This window comes from Haliotis rufescens, unplaced genomic scaffold, assembly GCF_023055435.1.
Source record: "Haliotis rufescens isolate VD_foot unplaced genomic scaffold, xgHalRufe1.0.p SCAF_1, whole genome shotgun sequence".
Classification (NCBI taxonomy): Eukaryota; Metazoa; Mollusca; class Gastropoda; order Lepetellida; family Haliotidae; genus Haliotis; species Haliotis rufescens.
The window spans coordinates 93047997-93071777 of record NW_025963779.1 but is presented as its reverse complement, the minus strand read 5'-3'; the positions used below and the strand labels follow the sequence as shown (position 1 = coordinate 93071777).

At 46.3% G+C, this 23781-nt stretch overlaps 1 protein-coding gene across 2 annotated transcripts in view; it reads left to right on the top strand.

Moving 5' to 3' along the window:
- The window catches only part of LOC124122515 (dual oxidase 2-like), a 66946-nt gene extending 45233 nt beyond the window's left edge, over positions 1 to 21713 (top strand). For both annotated transcript variants that reach the window (XM_048403732.1, XM_048403734.1), the window contains 15 exons: positions 267 to 452; positions 779 to 998; positions 3654 to 3747; positions 4148 to 4326; positions 4570 to 4645; positions 7032 to 7234; positions 8830 to 9063; positions 9737 to 9830; positions 10275 to 10324; positions 12160 to 12441; positions 16693 to 16922; positions 18637 to 18795; positions 19512 to 19667; positions 19847 to 19975; positions 20339 to 21713. In XM_048403732.1, the coding sequence (XP_048259689.1) occupies positions 267 to 452; positions 779 to 998; positions 3654 to 3747; positions 4148 to 4326; positions 4570 to 4645; positions 7032 to 7234; positions 8830 to 9063; positions 9737 to 9830; positions 10275 to 10324; positions 12160 to 12441; positions 16693 to 16922; positions 18637 to 18795; positions 19512 to 19667; positions 19847 to 19975; positions 20339 to 20461 (2415 nt within the window). In that variant the 3' untranslated portion in view covers positions 20462 to 21713. The remainder of the gene's footprint in view (positions 1 to 266; positions 453 to 778; positions 999 to 3653; positions 3748 to 4147; positions 4327 to 4569; positions 4646 to 7031; positions 7235 to 8829; positions 9064 to 9736; positions 9831 to 10274; positions 10325 to 12159; positions 12442 to 16692; positions 16923 to 18636; positions 18796 to 19511; positions 19668 to 19846; positions 19976 to 20338) is intronic.
- Positions 21714 to 23781: the final 2068 nt, after the last annotated feature.

The following is a 23781-nucleotide window of genomic DNA, read 5'->3' as shown; positions in this document are numbered from 1 at the left end:
CGTGTATACCCGAATCATCCTTACAGCACCCCGATCGTTTGTTCCTCCAATCATTCTTATATCTCCCTGATCGTGGATCCCTCCAATCATTCTTACATCTTCCTTGTCGCGTGTTCCTCCAATCATTCTTACATCTCCCTTATCGTGCATCCCACCAATCTTTCTTACATCTCCCTGATCGTACATCACTCCAATCATTTTGGCATCCCTCGTCATCCATCCATCCATCCAATCATTCTCACACCCTTAGTCGTGTATCCCTCTAGATTCTCCGCTTCGGGGACCTGGGCGAGCGGCAGGAGATGCTGCAGTACACGGAGGAGTTCCTGCAGTCGCTGGGCGTGCAGACGGAGAGACAGGAGCAGCCGGAACTCATCATCCTCAGTCACTCCAACAACAAGGATGACAGACAGAAGCTGCTGGACAAGTTCTTCAGGGTCGTGTGTCTGCAGGTAGTGTATGGAGCTACAGAGACGGTTGACGCGGTTCAGTAGCTATATACAAGGTGTTCGTCTGTTGAATGTAGGCCAAGTGTTTCTTTGTTGGACATATACAATGTGTTCGTGTGTTGAATATAGGCCAAGTGATTCTATGGTGGATATATACAATGTGTCTATGTGTTGAATACAGGCCAAGTGTTGATATGTTGAACATATACAACGTGTCTAGGTGTAATTGATATGTTGAACAAATAGGGTTCATGTGTTGAATGTAGGTGTTTTCATGTTTAAGATATACAAAGTATTCGCGTGTTGAATGCAGGTGTTGAAATGTTCAGGCTCTGAAGAAAGACCCGACTGCGGAGGTGTGGGATTTCGATGACGATGCTGCTAACGATGTTATAAAACTGAAACTGACAAGGACAGAGTTTGCTGAATCTCTGGGTATGCAAGCCTCGTCCATCTTCATCAGGAACGTCTTCCTTCTCGCCGATACCAACAATGACGGCTTCCTATCCTTCAAAGAATTCCTGGACCTGTTTGCCGTGTTCGCCAGAGGTAAGAAACCAGATATATACCGTGTTCACTGGAGGTGATCCATGAGATATATACCGTGTTCACTTGAGGTGATCTATGAGATATATACCGTGTTCGCTGGAGGTGATCTATGAGATATATACCGTGTTCACTGGAGGTGATCCATGAGATATATACCGTGTTCACTTGAGGTGATCTATGAGATATATACCGTGTTCGCTGGAGGTGATCTATGAGATATATACCGTGTTCACTGGAGGCGATCTATGAGATATATTCCGTGTTCGCTGGAGGTGATCTATGAGATATATACCGTGTTCACTGGAGGTGATCTATGAGATATGTTCCGTGTTCACTGGAGGTGATCTATGAGATATATACCGTGTTCACTATAGGTGATCTATGAGATATGTTCCGTGTTCACTGGAGGTGATCCATGAGATATGTTCCGTGTTCACTGGAGGTGATCTATGAGATATGTTCCGTGTTCACTGGAGGTGATCCATGAGATATGTTACGTGTTCACTGGAGGCGATCTATGAGATATGTTCCGTGTTCACTTGAGGTTATCTATGAGATATATTCCGTGTTCGCTAGAGGTGATCAATTAGAAATGTTCTGTGTTCGCTGGAGGTGATCAATTAGAAATGTTCCGTGTTCGCCAGAGGTAAGAAACGAGAAATATTCCGTGTTCGCTGGAGGCGAACCGTTAGAAAAGTTCTGTGTTCGCCAGAGGTAAGAAGCGAGATTGTTTTCGTGTTCGCTGGAGGTGATCTATTAGAAATGTTCTGTGTTCGCCAGAATCGATCTCTGAGATATGTTTGGTGTTTGACAGAGGTGTTCTATAAGATATGTCGTGTTCGACAGAGGTGATCAAATAGATGAATCTATTTCATTTTCGTAATAGACTGCATATGCTACTCGAGAACTTGTACTTAAACTGCCCTCTTGTGTTATATATACTAACACGCAAAAGAAACGCAAGTCGAGTATGCAGTATACATGTTATTAATTTTCAACAGTAAAGACAAGAAATACTAATAGGGCACGATTGACAAAAAAATTACTGAAGACAGTTTAATGGAATAAACGGCAGATGACATAATTGTTTTTTTTCAAATGTTAAGGGCTTACACAGTTTCGGGTCAATACCCAAAATGTCATTCAATACCTGGTGTGGCCACCATTAGCATTGATCACTGCCACACATCTCCTGTACGTGGATCAGACGATTTGTGAAGGCCCTAGGGATCCTCCTGCACACACCCAGAGCAGCTGTGCGTAGTTCATCGGCAGCTGTAGGGACTGGGCGCACATTGTGCAGACGCCTTTGAACCTCATCCCACAAGTGTTCGATGGGGTTCAGATCAGGGCTGAGGGCTGGCCACGGTAGAACACGGATGTTGTGTTGTTGCAGAAAGGCCATTGTGGCTCTGGCAACATGGGAACGAGCGTTGTCCTGCTGGAAAATGTGTTGTTGATGTTGTACAAAAAATGGAACAACGTGGGGTCTGATCACTTGGTCGATATACCACTGAGCAGTGACGCCGTGTCCCCGACCTTGACCAACATTCAGAAAGCACATTGGTCCAAGGCTCGCATTAAGTCCGATCCCTGCCCATATCATGACGCTAGGTCCGACCCATGGATCCCTTTCCACAACGTTTCTGTCAGCGAAACGATCACCTCGACGCCGCCAAATTCTGACTCTTCCGTCTGCATGGGAGACACAAAAGCGACTTTCATCAGAGAAGATGACACGCCTCCACTCACGATGACGCCAATTGCGATGACCCTATGCCCACTGAAGTCGTGCTTGTCGATGCCATGGTTGGAGAACAGGACGACGTGCTGGTCGGCGACATCTGCGGTTTTTGGAACGGAGACGTAGGATCACAGTGTCCCGGCTAATGTGTCGATTATGTGTTCTTATGGTCTGTCGAGCACTTTCACTTGCAGTTAGGAACGGATGTCGCTGGTGTTGACGGGTAATCTGCCGATCTTGTCGAGGTGTGGTGACCCTAGGACGACCGCTCCGAGGAAGGTCATCTGTGGTCTGTGTAGCATTGTATCGATGAAGGAGACGGTGAATTGTAGTTATGTTAACGTTGAAATGACGGGCAACATCTTGGACAGACTCTCCAGCTTCCAAACGTCCGATAGCCTGGTTTCTCTGAATTTGGGTTAGGCGTGGCATTGTTGACCAAGGAGTGGTAGGTCCAAGAATCGGCCACAGTTTTATACCCACTACAGTTCGTGACAGCTCGTGACAGTTCGTGCATTTTCGATTTCGCGAGAAATGGGTGCATGATATCCACATATTCATTGAAATGGTGCGTTTTTGCGATTCGGTTTTTATGTTGCGTTTTTACTCGGGACTTCCAAAATGCAACCAACAATATTGATAACACTATCAGGCTTCACCACATGCTAAAATTTGTATCAATTTATGGTTCCGTGTTTGTTACCTATTTGCTTAAAACTACTTGCGGTTTTTTTTGCGTGTGAGTATATATTGTTCAAGTTGCAGTGTAAAGTTGCAGTCTATGCATTACCTTAAATGTGAATGTTATATGAAGCATTCTGTCATTTATAGAAACAAAATATGCCATATTATGAACAGTCTGCTGTTCTATTGGTGCCCTGGATACATGTTACAGACGTGTTATGTTGCAGGCACTGCTGAACAAAAGGCCCAGATGATGTTTAATATCTATGACATTCGCCGGCGTGGCTATCTCACTCGGGAAGATTTCTTTAAAATGATACGGTGAGTTATACAGTGGTGTACTACTTTCCGATGTGGAGTGATTCACACACAGCCTGCTATTTCTGAATCAGTTCAGTCACTATCAATGTTTAATGTAAATAGAAAACGCCAACCCCAGAGAATAATCAGTCTCGATGAAAATAAATGATGCCACCAGATGTTGACAGAGAGGGCCAGCATGACCTGCTCTACCGGTATCCTCCTGCCATACGACGGTGGCCAGGAAACAATCGAGTCTTGACTTATGTGCACAGCTGCATTATGTAAAGGGATAAAACAAGGACAGGCCGGCCGTCTTGGAGTACTGTGTTTCTGTGGTATTCATCCTAAAACTGCGGTATGGTATGTACGTGCAATCAAGTTGAACGCTGCGTTAAACCCCATTTCATCTTCTCTCCAGTTCCCTGCTGGACCTGTCTGACGCCAGCTTGGATAACGCCCACGTAACCAACCTCATGGACGTCATGTTCAGAGACGCCGGCATCGCCGACAAAGACACCATGAGTTTCGAGGACTTCAAGAAAGTGTTTGTATCTAAAGAGTATGAATCGACCCTACACGCAGCCTCCATTGCGGACGGTAAGTACAAAGTATAAGTACAAGTTATCTTCAACATCTATTTCTTGGGGCTCGACCCTATCCTATTCTGAGGAACATAACTTGTTCCCTCTGTGTGTTGCTCCATCCATCTGAGACAACCATGCTTCACGCTGTGTCAGTGGTCAATGTTCACAACTAACGAGTGTATCCAAACTACCCCCCAGCGATGACCTTCCTGCTGACCCTGGCTGTAACTTGACATCGGTTGTTGTCCGTTGCCAGGTGGAGCTCTCTCCAAACACACCAAGGAGGAGTCGCCATTGAAGGGAAGACGCAAAACGTTCATCCAAAGCTACAGGTAGGAACTTGGGAACTTTTCTATCGACATTAGATATGTTTAGCAATTTCTTTTTTTTCTCCAAAGTTGAAGCATAACCTTTTTTTCAAAACTGTTTGGGACAATTTATCCTTTTCAATAAAATCCAAGGAGTGATAGTGAGGGTGGGATGTAATGGGTTTGGGCCGGGTGATAGTGAGGGTGGGATGTAATGGGTTTGGGCCGGGTGATAGTGAGGGTGGGATGTAATGGGTTACGGTCGGGTGATAGTGAGGGTGGGATGTAAAAGGTTAGGGTCGGGTGATAGTGAGGGTGGGATGTAATGGGTTACGGTCGGGTGATAGTGAGGGTGGGATGTAATGGGTTTGGGCCGGGTGATAGTGAGGGTGGGATGTAATGGGTTACGGTCGGGTGATAGTGAGGGTGGGATGTAATGGGTTTGGGCCGGGTGATAGTGAGGGTGGGATGTAATAGGTTAGGGTCGGGTGATAGTGAGGGTGGGATGTAATGGGTTACGGTCGGGTGATAGTGAGGGTGGGATGTAATGGGTTACGGTCGGGTGATAGTGAGGGTGGGATGTAATGGGTTTGGGCCGGGTGATGGTGAGGGTGGGATGTAATGGGTTCGGGTCAGTTGATGGTGCGGATGGGGTGCAATGGGGGATGTGGGGGTGGTGGTGAGGTGGGAATGGTGGTGGCGAGATGGGTGGGGTGTTGGTAAGGTGGGAAGGGTGATGGCGAGATGGGTAGGGTGTTGGTGAGGGGGGGGAGCGGAGGGGGTGGGGTGGTGAAGATATGGGTGGGGTGGTGGTGAGGTGGGAATGTTGGTGGCAAGGTAGGTTGGGTGTTGGTGAGGGGGGGGGGGGGGGCGGAGGGTGTTGGCGAGGGGGGGAGGGTGTTGGCAAGGTGGGTGGGCTGCTGGATAGGTGGGTGGTGGGTGGTGAGGTGGGAAGGTTGGTGGCGAGGTGAGTGGGGTGGCGGTGAGGTGGGAATGGTGGTGGCGAGGCGGGAAGGGTGGTGGCAAGGTAGGTTGGGTGTTGGTGAGGGGGGGGGGATGTTGGCGAGGTGGGTGGTGGGTGGTGAGGTGGGAAGGGTGGTGGCGAGATGGGTGGGGTGTTGTTGGGGGGGGGGTGTGTTGGCGATGGGGGCGGAGGGTGGTGGTGAGGTGGGAAGGGTGGTGGCGAGATGGGTGGGGTGGTGGTGAGGTGGGAAGGGTTGTGGTGAGGCGGGAAGGTTGGTGGCGAGGTGGGTGGGGTGGTGGTGAGGTGGTGGCGAGATGGATGGGGTGATGTTGAGGTGGGTAGGGTGGTGGCGAGGTGGGAAGGTTGGTGGCGAGATGGGTGGGGTGGTGGTGAGGTGGTTGCGAGGTGGGTGGGATGGTGGTGATGTGGGAAGGGTTGTGGTGAAGTGGGAAGGTTGGTGGCGAGGTCGGTGGGGTGGTGGTGAGGTGGTGGCGAGATGGAGGGGTGGTGGTGAGGTGGTGGCGAGATGGATTGGGTGGTGGTGAGGTGGTGGCGAGATGGAGGGGTGGTGGTGAGTTGGTGGCGAGATGGATTGGGTGGTGGTGAGGTGGTGGCGAGATGGAGGGGTGGTGGTGAAGTGGTCGCGAGGTGGGTGGGATGGTTGTGAGGTGGGGAGGGTGGTGGCGAGGTGGGAAGGGTGGTGGCGGGATGGATGGGGTGGTGGTGAGGTGGGAATGGTGGTGGCGAGGTGGGTGGGATGGTGGGGAGGGTGGTGGCGAGATGGATGGGGTGGTGGTGAGGTGGTGGCGAGATTGGTCGGGTTGTGGTGAGGTGATAAGGGTGGTGGCGAGGTAGGTGGGGTGTTGGCGAGGTAGGTGGGGGTGGGGGTGGGGGTGGTGAGGTTGGGGGGAGGGGGTGGTGGTGAGGTGGGAAGGGTGTCGGCGAAGTGGGTGGGGAGATGGCTATGTGAATGGGGTTGTGGTGAGGTTCGAAGGGCGGTCGGTACTGGGACTTATGATTGATATATTTCTGCGTAGTGATTTACCACACTGTAGAAACCTGAGACAAGTTTTTCCCCATTATTTCCCTTTCAAAAGACTCTTTCACAAATATCCCAACCAATAACCCCTCATCCAATCACTCATGTCCACAAAACCACTCAACCCTGACCCGAATATCTATTTCGGTCCCAGATATCCCATGGCATTTAAGTACTAAGTCTTCGATATCTTCTAGTGTTATACTGTACCTGTATCGTAACATTACCCACAAACTGTGGATGTCTCACCCGGACAACGTGCATGTCAATCAACGTGTACTGATCACGACGGACACAACAGCTAACATCAAACAACATGGGAAATCCGTATCAGTCGTATTCAACACAATCACTCTCACCACCTCAAATGATAATGACCATGTTGTTTCAACTTTCTACCACGGCAGGGGCGCCAAAGAAGGGGGGAGACAACTCAGCCGTCAAGCCTCCAGGGTGCGAGCACCGGTCAGGAAACAGAAGTACCCAGGCACCCCTCTGGCCCAGAGGTGGTACGCCTTCAGCCGCTATGTGGAGAACTACCAGTGCCACATTTTCTGGCTGTGTCTCTACACCCTGGTGTGTGTGGGGATCTTCACCGAGCGGGCATACTGTAAGCAGGTCTTGTGTAATGTGTGGGTTACAAGAGTAAGTGAGTGAGTATGGGTTTACGCCGCTTTTAGCAATATTCAAGCAATATCACGGCGGGGGACACCAGAAATGGGCTTCACACATTGTACAAATGTTGGGAATCGAACCTGGGCCTTCGGCGTGACGAGCGAACGCTTTAACCACAAGGCTACCCCATCGCCTGTTACAATAAGAAGCAAACGTAGCCTTCTGATCCCTTGCATTTATATATGTATATGTAGCTGGAAAACATATCAGACTTTATTTGTTTTATAACCATGGTAAAGTATTGTGACCGGTTACCCAGGCACGCCGAATTATATGCGTACCTGATAGACACCCACACCAGCTCTCCATGTTACACAGTGAGGCTTGTTCCTCTCTCTCAGTCTCGGTGGAAGGAGTCCATGTCTCCCAATTCATGCCCCGGGCTCTGCGCCTTATTCAGAAATCCTACTTCCAGGAATATAGGTTTATAATGGTTGTATAATTGCGTGTAATCTATGTAAATATCCACGTGGGCATGCACAAACACATCTGTCATAATATGTTAAGTAATGATAAATAAATATGAATAACTATGGTGTTGATAAGGACGACATTGCTCATGCATTCAGCATCGTGTCAAGACTCGTTTCAGTGGATTTTGGGTATGAAATGTAATATTTTATTTGCCATGTCTGATGAAGAATGAAAGTAATCAGTTATTTGCCCCAAAGGTTGGTGATTCTTGTAGAATTTGGTAGGAACAATACCACTGGATTCATCTACAGCCAAATAAAACAACGGGGCACCAATTTAAATATTCGAAGATATCGATACGATTTATATTAGTTTGATCCCTCCTTCAAAAATAACACAATTCCATAAATAAAAAACATGACTGTGGTTTGTCTTTGGGTCTCAGACTAAACAGGACTTTTCATGGAATCTTCTCAAAAGAAATATAATTGTCTTCCACTTCTAGATGTCAAATAGATTTCTGTCAGTCACTACTGGTCAGTACAAAAGGCACATTCACTCACAAAGTTCATCCCCTAATCCCCTAAACCAACTCTCCAATCTCCCCCAAAGTGACCACCAGGCCACACCCCGTTGACCCAGCCGTCCCAGCTCAAGTACAGTGTCCGTCTCTAATTTGACATTGTAAGTTATCCTACCTTTTATGTCAGATGGATGAGATCTGATTGGTCGACGTGACCTTGATAAAATACTATGAATCCCGCCATAGTTGGAAATAAATGTCTTAGCGGGTGAATAAATCCCTTATACCACGCCACGAGCAGGTCAGGCTGCACGTGGATTTCTGAGAGGCAGAATAAATCCCTTATACCCCGCTTCGAAGCAAAAAGCCGCATGCTTCTTTTCCAGTCAATGAAAGTCATGTGACATACCACAAGTTAACCTCAGCTCAATCGAACTGCTGTTTTCTATCAATTTTGAATTTGTTTTAATTATTTTACAATGTCATATTTAAACATGTCGGTAAGATAAATTCGTTGTAGCAGGATCCCCGGGGTACATAGGGTTTTATGCGTCCCTCCATAGGCATGAAACCTTGTAGTTTTCCCTCGACAGATTATGCCGTGGGTCGAGAACATGCGGGACTGAGACGTCTGTCTGGTGCGTGGACGACGGCGATGATCCGTGGATCTGCCAGCGTCATCATGTTTAACCTCGCCAGCCTTCTCGTCACTATGTCTCGCAACATCATCACGAGACTCCGGGAGACGTTCGTCCATCGTTTTGTACCCTTTGACTCGGCAGTCTCCTTCCACAAGTACATAGCTGCCGTGCTGATGATAGCATCAAGTAAGATGTCTCATGTCGCTCTGACATAGAATGTGTATTCTATGCTTATCAGAACACCTGGGTCATGTACCCACGTCTTTGTACTTGAACATTAAAAACACGTAAAGAAACTATAGAATATTTAAAGTAATAAAACGTACCACTCATTACTCTTGTTACGCTCTACAGCCCTGGTGTCAGTCAGTGTCAAGACGCATGTCAGTCATCTCTCGCGCCACACTTTGTTATGCAGCTGCGACCTTCATGCGTGCCAGAACCATATACTCGTGGGTTCGAATCCCATGTAAGCCCGATTATGTTCCTAGGTTTGTCAGCACCATACCAATGCTCGCGGGTTTCACAAGAGTGGTAAACGTTTAGGAAGTTCAACTGTTCTGGCGTCCCGCCCACATCTGGCTGACATTCCCTGACACAACTGAAATACTGTTCAAAGATGTGTTAAACTCAAGTCAGTCACCTACTACATGTATTGTATAGAGTATGAGAGAATGTTTCCTGTATACAACAAATCACAAAACCGTTCTTGTACAGGTAGCACATGTGTGAACTATAGACGACGGAATGTTTTAAATGGGATGTTTAAGAAGTAATACAATTCTCCTCTTTCATCTCCATTCCCACACTACAGCACTGACCTGACAATGTCACTATACATGGTGTTTACACATTGCAGTCGTTCACATCGTGGGCCACTGCGTCAACCTCTACTGCATGAGCACTCAGCCGGCGCAGGACCTCAGCTGTCTGTTCAGGGAGTTTTTTAGAGCGTGCGTATTACTTACCTACTCGGCGTGTATCAGGAAGTTAGAACTATTTACCTGGTACATATCATGTACGTTTAGGGAATAAATTACATTTCGGAATCAAATGTGTATATAATACATTCTCAAAGGAAGAGCGTAGTTGTTCCCGTTATCTAAGGTGTCGTAATCGGTGTGCAGAGTTGCGTCCCCTGAAATTGGGGGTTCGAATCCCGACTCGCCCGGGTTTCCAGTTTTACACCATGCAAGTGCTCGCGAGTCTCACCAAAGTAGTAAACTTCCAATCCATGATATATAACTGAAGTACTGTTCAGAGCGGCTTTCAAACCAAACTCACCCATTCACCCTTTCGAACTGATGAGAAATACCATTGGTCTATTGACGTTAATGTATATGCTTGTCCAGGAACTGTCATGCCATACTAATGGTTGTCCTCTTGTCCTACTGCAGGTCACATGTCCTCTACACATTCCACTTTTGGGCATTCCAAACTATCACAGGTGAGACCTTTGAAGCCTCCATGTGTGCCATTGGTTATCTGGCCAACCCACAGGGTTCCCCGACCGGTCTCCACCTAGTGTATTCCATGGTGTTTACATTACAATCAAACTATTGCAAATGGTTTCACTATTAACGAAGCAGGGGCTGTGATGTTTGGACAAACATAAGTGTAGATTGTGTGAGGAACTGTAGTGATGGAAATACCTGTAGATTGTGTGAGGGGCTATAATGCTGAAGTACTTGTAGATTGTGTGAGGAACTGTAGTGATGGAAATACTTGTAGATTGTGTGAGGGGCTATAATGCTGAAGTACTTGTAGATTGTGTGAGGAACTGTAGTGATGGAAATACTTGTAGATTGTGTGAGGGGCTGTCGTGCTGAAGTACTTGTAGATTGTGTGAGGGGCTATAATGCTGAAGTACTTGTAGATTGTGTGAGGGGCTATAATGCTGAAGTACTTGTAGATTGTGTGAGGAACTGTAGTGATGGAAATACTTGTAGATTGTGTGAGGGGCTGTCGTGCTGAAGTACTTGTAGATTGTGTGAGGGGCTATAATGCTGAAGTACTTGTAGATTGTGTGAGGGACTGTCGTGCTGAAGTACTGGTAGATTGTGTGAGGGGCTGTCGTGCTGAAGTACTTGTAGATTGTTTGAGGGACTGCAATGATGAAGTACTTGTAGATTGTGTGAGGGACTGCAATGATGAAGTACTTGTAGATTGTTTGAGGGGCTGCAATGATGAAGTACTTGTAGATTGTGTGAGGGACTGCAATGATGAAGTACTTGTAGATTGTTTGAGGGACTGCAATGATGAAGTACTTGTAGATTGTGTGAGGGACTGCAATGATGAAGTACTTGTAGATTGTTTGAGGGACTGCAATGATGAAGTACTGGTAGATTGTTTGAGGGACTGCAATGATGAAGTACTTGTAGATTGTGTGAGGGACTGCAATGATGAAGTACTTGTAGATTGTTTGAGGGACTGCAATGATGAAGTACTTGTAGATTGTGTGAGGGACTGCAATGATGAAGTACTTGTAGATTGTTTGAGGGACTGCAATGATGAAGTACTTGTAGATTGTGTGAGGGACTGCAATGATGAAGTACTGGTAGATTGTTTGAGGGACTGCAATGATGAAGTACTTGTAGATTGTGTGAGGGACTGCAATGATGAAGTACTTGTAGATTGTTTGAGGGACTGCAATGATGAAGTACTTGTAGATTGTGTGAGGGACTGCAATGATGAAGTACTTGTAGATTGTTTGAGGGACTGCAATGATGAAGTACTTGTAGATTGTGTGAGGGACTGCAATGATGAAGTACTTGTAGATTGTTTGAGGGACTGCAATGATGAAGTACTTGCAGATTGTGTGAGGGACTGTCGTGCTGAAGTACTTGTAGATTTAGTGACGGGCTGTCGTGCTGAAGTACTTGTAGATTGTGTGAGGGACTGTCGTGCTGAAGTACTTGTAGATTGTGTGAGGGGCTGTCGTGCTGAAGTACTTGTAGATTGTGTGAGGGGCGTGATGAATATGAGGAGCTGTAGTGATGAAGTACTTGCAGATTGTGTGAGGCACTGTAGTAATAAAGTATAAGAAAATTGTGTGAGGAGTTGTAGTGATGAAGTAAGTACCTGCAGTTTGTGTGAGGAAGTATACTTTTTCCCCTACATAAAACCGTTGCAGGAACATTTCTGGATCCCCCCTCGTACAACTGTGCATTTAGGCCAACAAACTACCGTGGGATAATGCTGGTGGTTTGGACTGCTTTAACCATGACCTCATTATTGTCCCCCTTTCACACATCATTCACTCACTCACTCTGATGTTGCCAGGACTCGCCGGGATCCTGGTCACCGTGGTGATGTTCATCATGTACGTGTTCGCCATCCAGTTCGCTCGACGCAACGTCTTCAACGCCTTCTGGTTCACTCACAGCTTCTACATCTTCGTCTACATCTTGACATTCATGCACGGCATCGGGCGTCTGGTGCAGGATCCGCTGTTTCCCTGGTACCTGATCGGCCCCTTGCTGGTGTACCTCGTCGACAGGACTCTCACCTACAGCAGGCACAAGGTCGAGATTATTGTCAAGAAAGCCGAGCTGCTTCCGTCAGGTAACATCAGACAAATATATCTGTATATACCGCCACTAGGTAAGGTCAGACAAATATATCTGTATATACCGCCACTAAGTAAGGTCAGACGAATATATCTGTATATACCGCCACTAGGTAAGTTTAGACAAATATATCTGTATATACCGCCACTAAGTAAGGTCAGACGAATATATCTGTATATACCGCCACTAAGTAAGGTCAGACGAATATATCTGTATATACCGCCACTAAGTAAGGTCAGACGAATATATCTGTATATACCGCCACTAAGTAAGGTCAGACGAATATATCTGTATATACCGCCACTAAGTAAGGTCAGACGAATATATCTGTGTATACCGCCACTAAGTAAGGTCAGACGAATATATCTGTATATACCGCCACTAAGTAAGGTCAGACGAATATATATGTATATACCGCCACTAAGTAAGGTCAGACGTATACCGCAGCCAGATAACGTTCGACGAATGTTATTAGTTATTGTGTCTTGAGTTGAGTCAAATTAGATTAGCAGAAACATATTGGCCTAGGCGTAAGCCAAGCCCTATATTTTTACGACTTGGATTTTTCTCATATTTAAGCTTTTTTCACTATAATGTTTATAAATAACGTAACGTCACGAACGTGGTTTCTTTGATAAATAATGTCTTTGTTCATCACAATTTATGATTAAATTAAAACACAAAACAGCGTCGAAAAACGAATTTCTGTACAAGAATTTCTATATGAAATATGTGAGGTGGGTGTTGGAAAATCCAAAATGGCTGTTACTGGCGGTATCTCATATTAGGTCAGTAACAGTCATCTTGGATTTTTACTGACGGTATACGAGCTCATGTGGGGTTAAAGGTTCTGCTCTCTGATTGGCCAATCTCACTTTGAGGCAAAATAAATCTGCATATACCGCAGCCAGGTAAGGTCAGACGAATCGGACGAATCAGGCGGCCCATTCACGAAGCAATCTTAGTTTAGACAAATCGTAACGACTTACAACAGAAATGACTACTACACTGGCCAAAAATAGAAACGCATAACAGAATAATCAGTGTTTCCCTACATGTTTAATGAAATAGGATTACACAATAGATAATGAAGATACAACAACCAAATTTTACACAGGATGAGGCACATGTTTCTTACACTACAAACAGTCTTTTAATGTTCTAAGGGACGTCTGTGTCTGTGATGGCACTGTGCCAAAGTCAGTACCGGGTGTTACCACCATCAGCATCGATCACAGCTCTGCACCGCCTGGGCATGGACTGTATGAGTCGTCGAATCTGGCGTTGTGGAATCCTTCTCCACTCATCCTGCAATGCATGGTTCAGCTGTTGAAGCGTCTGTGGTTGACGCTGTCGGCGTCGTACACATCTGTCTAGCAGATCCCACAAATGTTCAATGAGGTTTAGATCAGGCGATTTGGAGGGTCATGGCAGCACAGTAACATTGTTGTGGGCAAGATAATCCATGGTAACACGTGCAGTATGCGGTCTTGCTGGAAAATCTCTCTTCTGACGTCAATGGCGGGAATAAGGTGACGTTGAAGGATTTAATCACGGTAGCGTACAGCAGTTAAAATTCCCTGCACGTGCACCAGATCTGCCCTACCATTCACGGATATGCCTGCCCACATCATGACACTTCCACCGCCGTATCGGTCGACTTCATGAATACAGTGTCGAGTGTAGCGTTCATTTCTCCGTCTGTAGACACGCATCCTACCATCATGGCGATACCGCAGGAACCGCGACTCATCACTGAACAATATCCTTCTCCAGTGCACTAGGGTCCATGGTCGAACATTTCTGCTCCATTGCAGACGTGCACGACGATGATGTTGCCGCAGAACGGGCGCTGTATATGGTCTCATTGGCCGTACCCCATGCTGTCTTAGACGATTTCTGATGGTTTGCGCTGAGACTCTACGAAGACCAGGAACATTGTTAGCTGTGTATGCTGCACTGATTGTCCGGTCGCGAAGATGCAACACCCGGATGAAGCGGTCCTGCGCCGCAGTTGTGACCCTGGGTCTTCCACTTCTCGGTCGATCTCTTGCAGAGTTGTGGAGTCTGTAGCGCTGCCACAGACGAGAAATGGTACTCTGCCTCACGTTAAAGTGCCTGGCTACTGATGTCTGACTTTCTCCAGCTTCCAGACGTCCAATGGCTCTGTTTCTACAGTCTTCATTCAGTCTTGGCATCATGAGAGTCACGTATACAGAACATCGGAGAGTGATTCACAGCAGGACTGCCAAATTTTTATACCCATCGGTATAAAGGTTAAGTAGCCGTATTTGCACGTGCAGCAAGCTTACAGCTTTTTCTCCATGCAATTTCTCCCAGTTTGGTTTCAAGATGCTGTATTTTGGCGACAAGTCACCAAATGTTGTGTTCGGGTCGAATAAACTAGTTTAAGGTCAATATTCACAGTTAGCAATGACCTTTTGTATTGAGTTCAAGCCTTCATCTTTAATAAGAGTCAAGTTTGAAAAACAGATTTCAGCTATGCGTTTCTTTTTTTGGCCAGTATATAATATGAGCGCTCTTCTTGAAGCTGTCTTAAACCTTTCGCAATGTTATCTTACTTGAGACAGTGAGCTCTTTTGTGACGGGGGGGGGGGGGGGGGGGGGGGGGGGAATAATGACTCAGTGAGTCATTGATTATTCAGGATAACCCATTGACTGAAATGTTTATTACGTTTATTTGGTATATATTTATTTGTGAAGGAGAGTGTGAAAGGCGTACAACGACAGTTCCTGAATTAATTGTGGATGACAAATAACTGACTTTCTCAGAACATTTCAATACCATGTCCGCATTAACTTCGACTGTTACACTAACTGTGACCCGGTGTATAAATTGGGACACCGCTGACTCTCCTTTACTAGTCACGTGTCTCTTTCGTCATCAGCCGCGATGCACTTTTCACATGTTTGTTTGTTTGTTGTTTAACGCCGCGATCAGCAATATTCAAGCTATATGTCGGCGGTCTGTAAATAATCGAGTCTGGACCAGACGATACAGTGATTGACATCATGAACAGCGATCCACGCAATTGGTATACGATGACATGCACCAACCAAGTCAGCGAACCTGACCACCCCATCCCGTTAGTCGCCACATACGACAAGGATAGTCGCCGATGTAGTCGTGCAGAATAAATGTTTTGTGTGCCGGCCAGCAGCCTTGATTGTTATGCTATCCCTTCCAGCAAGCATCATCTGTTATCGACTCGTTATTTAGACATCAATCATACAAGATAAATGCTATGTTTGTGGCGTGTTTTCTGTGTGCAGATTACACACAACCGAATGGTTTCTCATAGACTTCTATAGTAACGTTTTATGTAAAAATAATAAATTAATAATTAAGCATTCAACAGCTATTACCTGCACGTGTATGCACAGTTTTGTCTTAGAGCAGCAATAAAAACAAAAAAAAACAAATGACAAGGTTAGCCAGCTACTTTTCCGAGTACAGGAAGCTGAACAAACCACCCCCAGTTCCTCACCAAATGTCACCTACTTGAAAATATCTTTGGTCACATTCAGCATAAGTCAGCATGTTGAAAAGACAGTACTCAATATAGAAAAAAAACATGGTCAGTTTTAATAACTGGATGGATGTGTACATTAACACAACATCGTCCAATCACAGCCTGAAGATATCTCTCGATCTGCACTGAAGGCTCCCTACAAAAACGGCACAGACACAACTGGTTCTGACTTAATGTAGTAGAACCTGCAAGAGGACACCGATCGGTTTGTAGTCAGAAATGATACAGACCGAAAAATGTCGACTCGTTCTTCAACATGCCGTCTGTTGTCCGCTGTCGGATCTGGAGTAAACACTGACGACAGGTTCCACCCTGTTTTAAGTTCGTGTCTCAAACTGACGACACAGCGCCTATACAACTTCAAGAATTGACTCAGCTACGATAATTTTCTCTACTACATCTTTAAGACAATGTTAGCGCTATAAGTTTGGTGAAAAAGCCGTCTGGTTGTATCACGTCGTCAGGTGAGGTCAGATGAATGTTGTTGACATCCCGCCGTCAGGTGAGGTCAGATGAATGTTGTTGACATCCCGCCGTCAGGTGAGGTCAGATGAATGTTGTTGACATCCCGCCGTCAGGCTGGTGTGGTCAGACGAATCTGGCTGTTTTGAAATAATCCGAAATTGTACCTTTATGCAACAATTTGCCATTGACACTCATTAGGATAAACGTGCATTGCCTTCCGGTTTCAGCTGTGATATTTCTGGAGTTCAAACGTCCCGCTAACTTTGACTACAAGTCTGGGCAGTGGGTCCGTATCGCCTGTCTGAATCTGGGGAAGAGTGAGTACCACCCTTTTACTCTGACGTCAGCTCCGCACGAGGAAAATCTGTCTTTGCACATCCGGGCAGTTGGCCCGTGGACCAGCAATCTGCGCGAGACCTATGACCCCAGCAACCTTGACATGAACAAGTTACCCAAGGTGAGCCAAGACGAACAGTACCTTCCTAGCCTCCCACAAGCCCTGGGTGGTGTTATTGTGACGGGAGTGGCATACGCGTCTCTTTCCGACGTGAATCTGTTTGAGTGACATGAACGTCATTAAGCGACACTAACGTCTTGGTGGTAAACGGCATTGCGTAGTTGTCTGTGTGCGGAATGATCTGAATAGTTTTTGTGCACCATGGGATGTGAGAGTGTGAGTAAGTTGTGTTTAACGCTGCTTTTAACATTATTCCTGTTATATCACGGCGTGTCAGATCAATGTTGGAGGAAAGCCCGAAGTAATGCAGGTCAAAGACGTTTACCACTTCGGTGAAACCCACGAGCACGGGTATGGTGCTGACAAACCTAGAAACATAATCGGGGGGAACCGGGATTCGAACCCATAATCATAGGTGTGTGGCGTGCACAAGGGACGCAACTCTGCACAGCGAATCGCGGCGCCTAAGATGACTGGTATGTGAGAGGCAAGTATGAACGTCTTTGACCGCATTGATCATTTCTGAGCGGCATCAACATCTCTGAGCGAAATGGTAGTCTTGAACGGCCGGGCTGTGGTTAGTGTGACCAGGCTATGGTTAGTGTGACCAGGCTGTGGTTAGTGTGACCAGGCTGTGGTTAGTGTGACCAGGCTATGGTTAGTGTGACCAGGCTGTGGTTAGTGTGACCAGGCTGTGGTTAGTGTGTCCAGGCTATGGTTAGTGTGACCAGGCTGTGGTTAGTGTGTCCAGGCTGTGGTTAGTGTGACCAGGCTGTGGTTAGTGTGACCAGGCTGTGGTTAGTGTGACCAGGCTGTGGTTAGTGTGACCAGGCTATGGTTAGTGTGACCAGGCTGTGGTTAGTGTGACCAGGCTGTGGTTAGTGTGACCAGGCTGTTGTTAGTGTGACCAGGCTGTGGTTAGTGTGACCAGGCTGTGGTTAGTGTGACCAGGCTATAGTTAGTGTGACCAGGCTGTGGTTAGTGTGACCAGGCTGTAGTTAGTGTGACCAGGCTATGGTTAGTGTGTCCAGGCTATGGTTAGTGTGACCAGGCTGTGGTTAGTGTGACCAGGCTGTGGTTAGTGTGTCCAGGCTGTGGTTAGTGTGTCCAGGCTGTGGTAAATGTGACCAGGATATGGTTAGTGTGTCCAGGCTGTGGTTAGTGTGACCAGGCTGTGGTTAGTGTGACCAGGCTATGGTTAGTGTGACCAGGCTGTGGTTAGTGTGACCAGGCTATGGTTAGTGTGACCAGGCTATGGTTAGTGTGACCAGGCTGTGGTTAGTGTGACCAGGCTGTGGTTAGTGTGTCCAGGCTGTGGTTAGTGTGTCCAGGCTGTGGTAAATGTGACCAGGATATGGTTAGTGTGTCCAGGCTGTGGTTAGTGTGACCAGGCTGTGGTTAGTGTGACCAGGCTATGGTTAGTGTGACCAGGCTGTGGTTAGTGTGACCAGGCTGTGGTTAGTGTGACCAGGCTGTGGTTAGTGTGTCCAGGCTGTGGTTAGAGTGACCAGGCTGTGGTTAGTGTGACCAGGCAGTCTTTCGGTGGGCCAGGGCGTTTTGGAATGCCACGAGAGTCTTTGAATGACACTTTGGGAATTGTGGTTGAGGCAAAAGCAAATGTTGCCAGATGTACGTTGGAGGGCGATCTTTCAGAAGCAATGCAGGTGTATTCTATGTTCTAGGCATTGTAGTCCTCGTGGTACGTCTGTTCTAGTTGTATCTCGACGGGCCATTCGGCGAGGGGCATCAGGACTGGTACACATTCGACATCGCAGTGCTTGTGGGTGGCGGGATAGGCGTGACGCCGTTTGCCTCCATTCTCAAAGACATTGCGTTCAAGTCACAGACGGGGGCTCGCTTTACATGTAAAAAGGTAAACAGGCATTACAAGCAGAAATGTTTTTGTGTTGATGTTGGTTACAGGTAGGTCTAACTTCAAACGAGAGCTACTTTTCTCAAAATATTTACGATGTTGATGAGAGCATGTCAGCTTGTCATTACAAGCTAATTGTGAAGCTAACATGTACACTTGGCAGGGCATGGAGGCCTCGCTCAGGTGACATCACACTCGGAAAGTTTACGACCGCTACATTGGTGAACAAAGTGGGGCTGAATACATTCATATTACATTTGAGAATCTCAGTACCCTAAGATGCGGCCTGGGATGTACTCCATTTGACGGAGAGTGTGTGGCAGGGCGTGGAGTCACACAGATTACTTCCTGACCCGTGAAGATCCGGGTTTTCAGCAACCTTTGCGTGCCGTAAAAGGCGACTATGTTTGTCGAAAGAGGCGACTGACGGGATTTGGTGCTCAGGCTCGGTTGATGCATGTCATCGTATCCCAATTGCATGTATCGCTGCTCATGATGTCAATCACTGGATTGTCAGGTCCAGACTCGATTATTTACAGAACGCCGTCATATACCTGGAATACTGGTGAATGCGGCGATAAACAACAAACCAAACCAAAAAACATCCTTATCTTGTCGCCTTGGTGTCAACCGTCTGTCAAGAAAACTGAAAGTAGCAATCAATGGACAATGCTATGTGTGTCAGGTATCTAGGAGTGTATATATCTCGTATGTAGGTGTACTTCGTGTGGGTGACGCGCACCCAGAAGCACTACGAGTGGCTGGTTGACATCATCAGGGATGTGGAGAACAAGGACAAGCACAACATCGTCAGCGTCCACATCTTCGTCACGCAGTTCCAGCAGAAGTTCGATCTGAGGACCACCATGTTGGTATGTGAGACACTGATTACCTCGGTAGTGTTCAGAACTAGAACAGGAAGCCATTCACAATATCGATCACTCGATTATCTGGTCCAAACTCGACTTTTTACAGGCCGTCTTCATGTAGGTGGGTTAATGCAGAGTGTGGCGTTAAACAACATACATATAAACAAGGGCCTCTGTTTCAGTACATCTGTGAGCGACACTTCCAGAAGGTGGAAAACCGCAGCCTGCTGACTGGCCTCCGGGCTGTCACCCACTTCGGGCGGCCCGAGTTTGATGAGTTCCTCAACTCTCTCCACTATGAACACCCACAGGTCTGTATCACCAGGAATCACTTCAGACTTGGTCAGTAAGAATCATGCCGTTCCATTCATCCTTACCACGTGGCGAAACAATATATGTCAATGTACAACCCAAAATCACGTGACACCGACCTCGAATACTAACTCGTCACCTGATGAATATTGATTGTCTGCTAGAAAACAAGATGGCGTCTGGTACGACCATTTCACGGTTCGCTGCTAAGTTACTATAATGAAACACGGGACGGTTTAAAGACCACCTCAGGGGTCGGGTCCTTGGTTTTGCATATTGACCTCGTCAGGGGTAATTATTTGTATAATGACATATGCATGAGTCCACGAGTACTGCATGATAGGTTGTCTCTGTTCTGGCAGGTTCGCCGCGTGGGCGTCTTCAGCTGTGGTCCAGGCCCAATGACCAACTCAGTCCAGGCAGCATGTAGTTACCTCAACACTCTGGAGGGGCCAAGCTACACCCACCACTTCGAGAACTTCTAGACTCAGCGTCCTCATCAAGCATCACGTCCAACTTCGCAAGTCGGGTTCTCTACATTTGTCACTTAGAGATACAGCGGACATACGCACCGCTGATTGGCGACCTTGACCACTGTGTAAAGGTGAAGGACGACGTAGCATGTAACAGCAGAACCATAACTGACGTGTATGCTTGGGAGCTGTGTTGTTTTGATTTAGACTGCCATATTATCTGGCGAAGACGCCACGAGTCTCTCGCTACATTGTATATAGAGAGTAGAGAATTGTAAGTTACTATACAGAAGTACTTCAGCCCTGTGACGGGGACCTAGGGTCCTTGATAGAGTGCACGTACTCGTGTGTGTCTCCACATTGGTAAACCTATGTCACATTTAGCTTATTTCAGCTGTAATGAGCTTAATCGGCGTTATAGCGAAGTCCACTTACATTCACATTTACTGACAGCCACGGCAGTTTCCAGACGAGTTACGTCCAGCTAGCCACCAGACACCGTGACAGCCCATGGAGTGCGGTTACAGGCGTGATGGACTCGCATCTTCCTTGTTTAGTCACGACATTGTGTTTGAGAGTGACTTGACAAATCCCTGTACGATTTCCTGCGAGATCACGAGCGAATGCCATATGTCATAACAGGGTATATTGTCTCGGAATGTATGCTATGTGTAATTAGATTTCTATGTATATTTAAAGAGAGTTATTCAAGGATGTATCTAATTGCCTGCTCGATCCTTTGAATGCATATGGATTCTGATATTTTACCTAATCCCGGATCAAACACGTCCTTTCTGTAACCATTGTTTCACATCCCCATTGCGTCATCTCAACTGGCACTATTGTGATGTTTATTAACATGTTGATATATTTTACAAGAATATGATGTACTTATTATTGACATATATAAATACATTAGGTAATGTGTACACTCAAAGGCAAACATGTTCCTATATTTCACACGGAGATTCGTCCCAAGCCAATACCGTTAAAGTCCTCTGTTTATTTGGAGATTAAACGTGTACCGATGTTTCATTGGGCTGTGGATGGCGGCAATATGCCCTGTAAAACTATCATCTAAAATTCATATTGTACCCAGGAAAGTTTGTTATTTACCCACTTTTGGTCACATTTTCTTTATATTATGACAGCAGTTTGTAATCCCACAGTGGAGGTGCGATCGTCTATCTATACATACAGACTTAAAGTCATATCATTATTATTATTATTAACTCAGTTATCAATAAAATGTTATGGTCACTGATACATTTCACGGTGTATATTTTCATAATATTAAGAGTGAGTGAGTTGGGTTTAACGCCGCTTTGAACATATTCCAGTTATGTCACGGCATATCAGCTTAATGCGGGAGGAAAGCCCGAAGTGATGCAGGTCTCAGACGTTTACCACATTGTGAAACCCACAAGCATGGGTATGGTGCTGACAAACCTAGAAACTTTATCGGGACGGGATTCGAACACACGACCATAGAATTCTGGTGCGCATAAGGGACGCAAATCTGTATAGCGAATCGCGGCGCCTCTGACGACAGGGCCACCCGTGCCTCTCATAATAGTCGTATACATGCATGCATGAGTATGCAAGTGTAATTGTATCTGTAGATCTGTTCGGCAACAAGGGAGTGCACGTGTATGCATGTGTGATTGTTACATACAGGTGCGGTGTTCATCAACAGGAGGGTGCACGTGTATTGACATGATGTTTGTGCCATTAAAGCTCCAGTAAGTCCGAAGTGTTTGAAATGTACAATAGAATCGCCCTTAAAAAGAAACATTTGTAAAGCTCAAACAATAAACCGAGCCCCAGGTTCGTGTATGCGTAGCCCGGAGGGGTAGATGAGGCGGCAGATAAAGTTACTGGTCACGGATGAAGGAACAAACTTCCTTGTATGTGCGGCAACAATGTCGCATAACATATCCCGAGGCAAGTGGCTTCGTGAGTCTAAATAAGCTGGCTTTGTTTATTCTTTGTCTCTTATATGTTTGTTGTTGTTTTCTTCATGTCAATATGTTTTAACTGATGCCACTGAAATGGCACGATAATCACACCTGTTCGCGAATACCTGGTATCATAGCTATTTGATAGTGATTCATAAACATATGCTGAAGATAAAGTCGGAATCGGAACATAGACTCACTTTTCACTTTTGATTAAACTGTGACACGAACCTGGCTATCAGAGGCAATGAACGTGCAACATGCTGGGATCATCATCAGGGTCACTCTGGCCGCATGTAGGAAATGTCACTGGCTACAAAGTCTGCTGCAAACCATTGTAATGATGGGCATCCAGTGCCAGAATGGGGATGATAGACCACACACGTAACAGACTAACAGATCCTGATAGACCACACACGTGACAGACTAACAGATCCTGATAGACCACACACGTCGCAGACTAACTGATCATAATAGACCACACACGTGACAGACTAACAGATCCTGATAGACCACACACGTCGCAGACTAACTGATCATGATAGACCACACACGTGACAGACTAACTGATCATGATAGACCACACACGTGACAGACTAACAGATCCTCATAGACCACACACGTGACAGATTAACAGATCCTGATAGACCACACACGTCGCAGACTAACTGATCATGATAGACCACACACCTGACAGACTAACAGATCCTGATAGACCACACACGTGACAGACTAACTGATCCTAATAGACCACACACGTGACAGACTAACAGATCCTGATAGACCACACACGTGACAGACTAACAGATCCTGATAGACCACACACGTCGCAGACTAACTGATCATGATAGACCACACACGTGACAAACTAACAGATCCTGATAGACCACACACGTCGCAGACTAACTGGTCATGATAGACCACACACGTGACAGACTAACTAATCCTGATAGACCACACACGTCGCAGACTAACTGGTCATGATAGACCACACACGTGACAGACTAAAAGATCATGATAGACCACACACGTGACAGACTAACAGATCCTGATAGACAACACACGTCGCAGACTAACTGATCATGATAGGCCACACACGTGACAGACTAACAGATCCTGATAGACAACACACGTCGCAGACTAACTGATCCTAATAGACCACACACGTGACAGACTAACAGATCCTGATAGACCACACACGTGACAGACTAACAGATCCTGATAGACCACACACGTCGCAGACTAACTGATCATGATAGACCTCACACGTGACAAACTAACAAATCCTGATAAACCACACACGTCGCAGACTAACTGATCATGATAGACCACACACGTGAAGGACTAACTGATCATGATAGACCACACACGTCG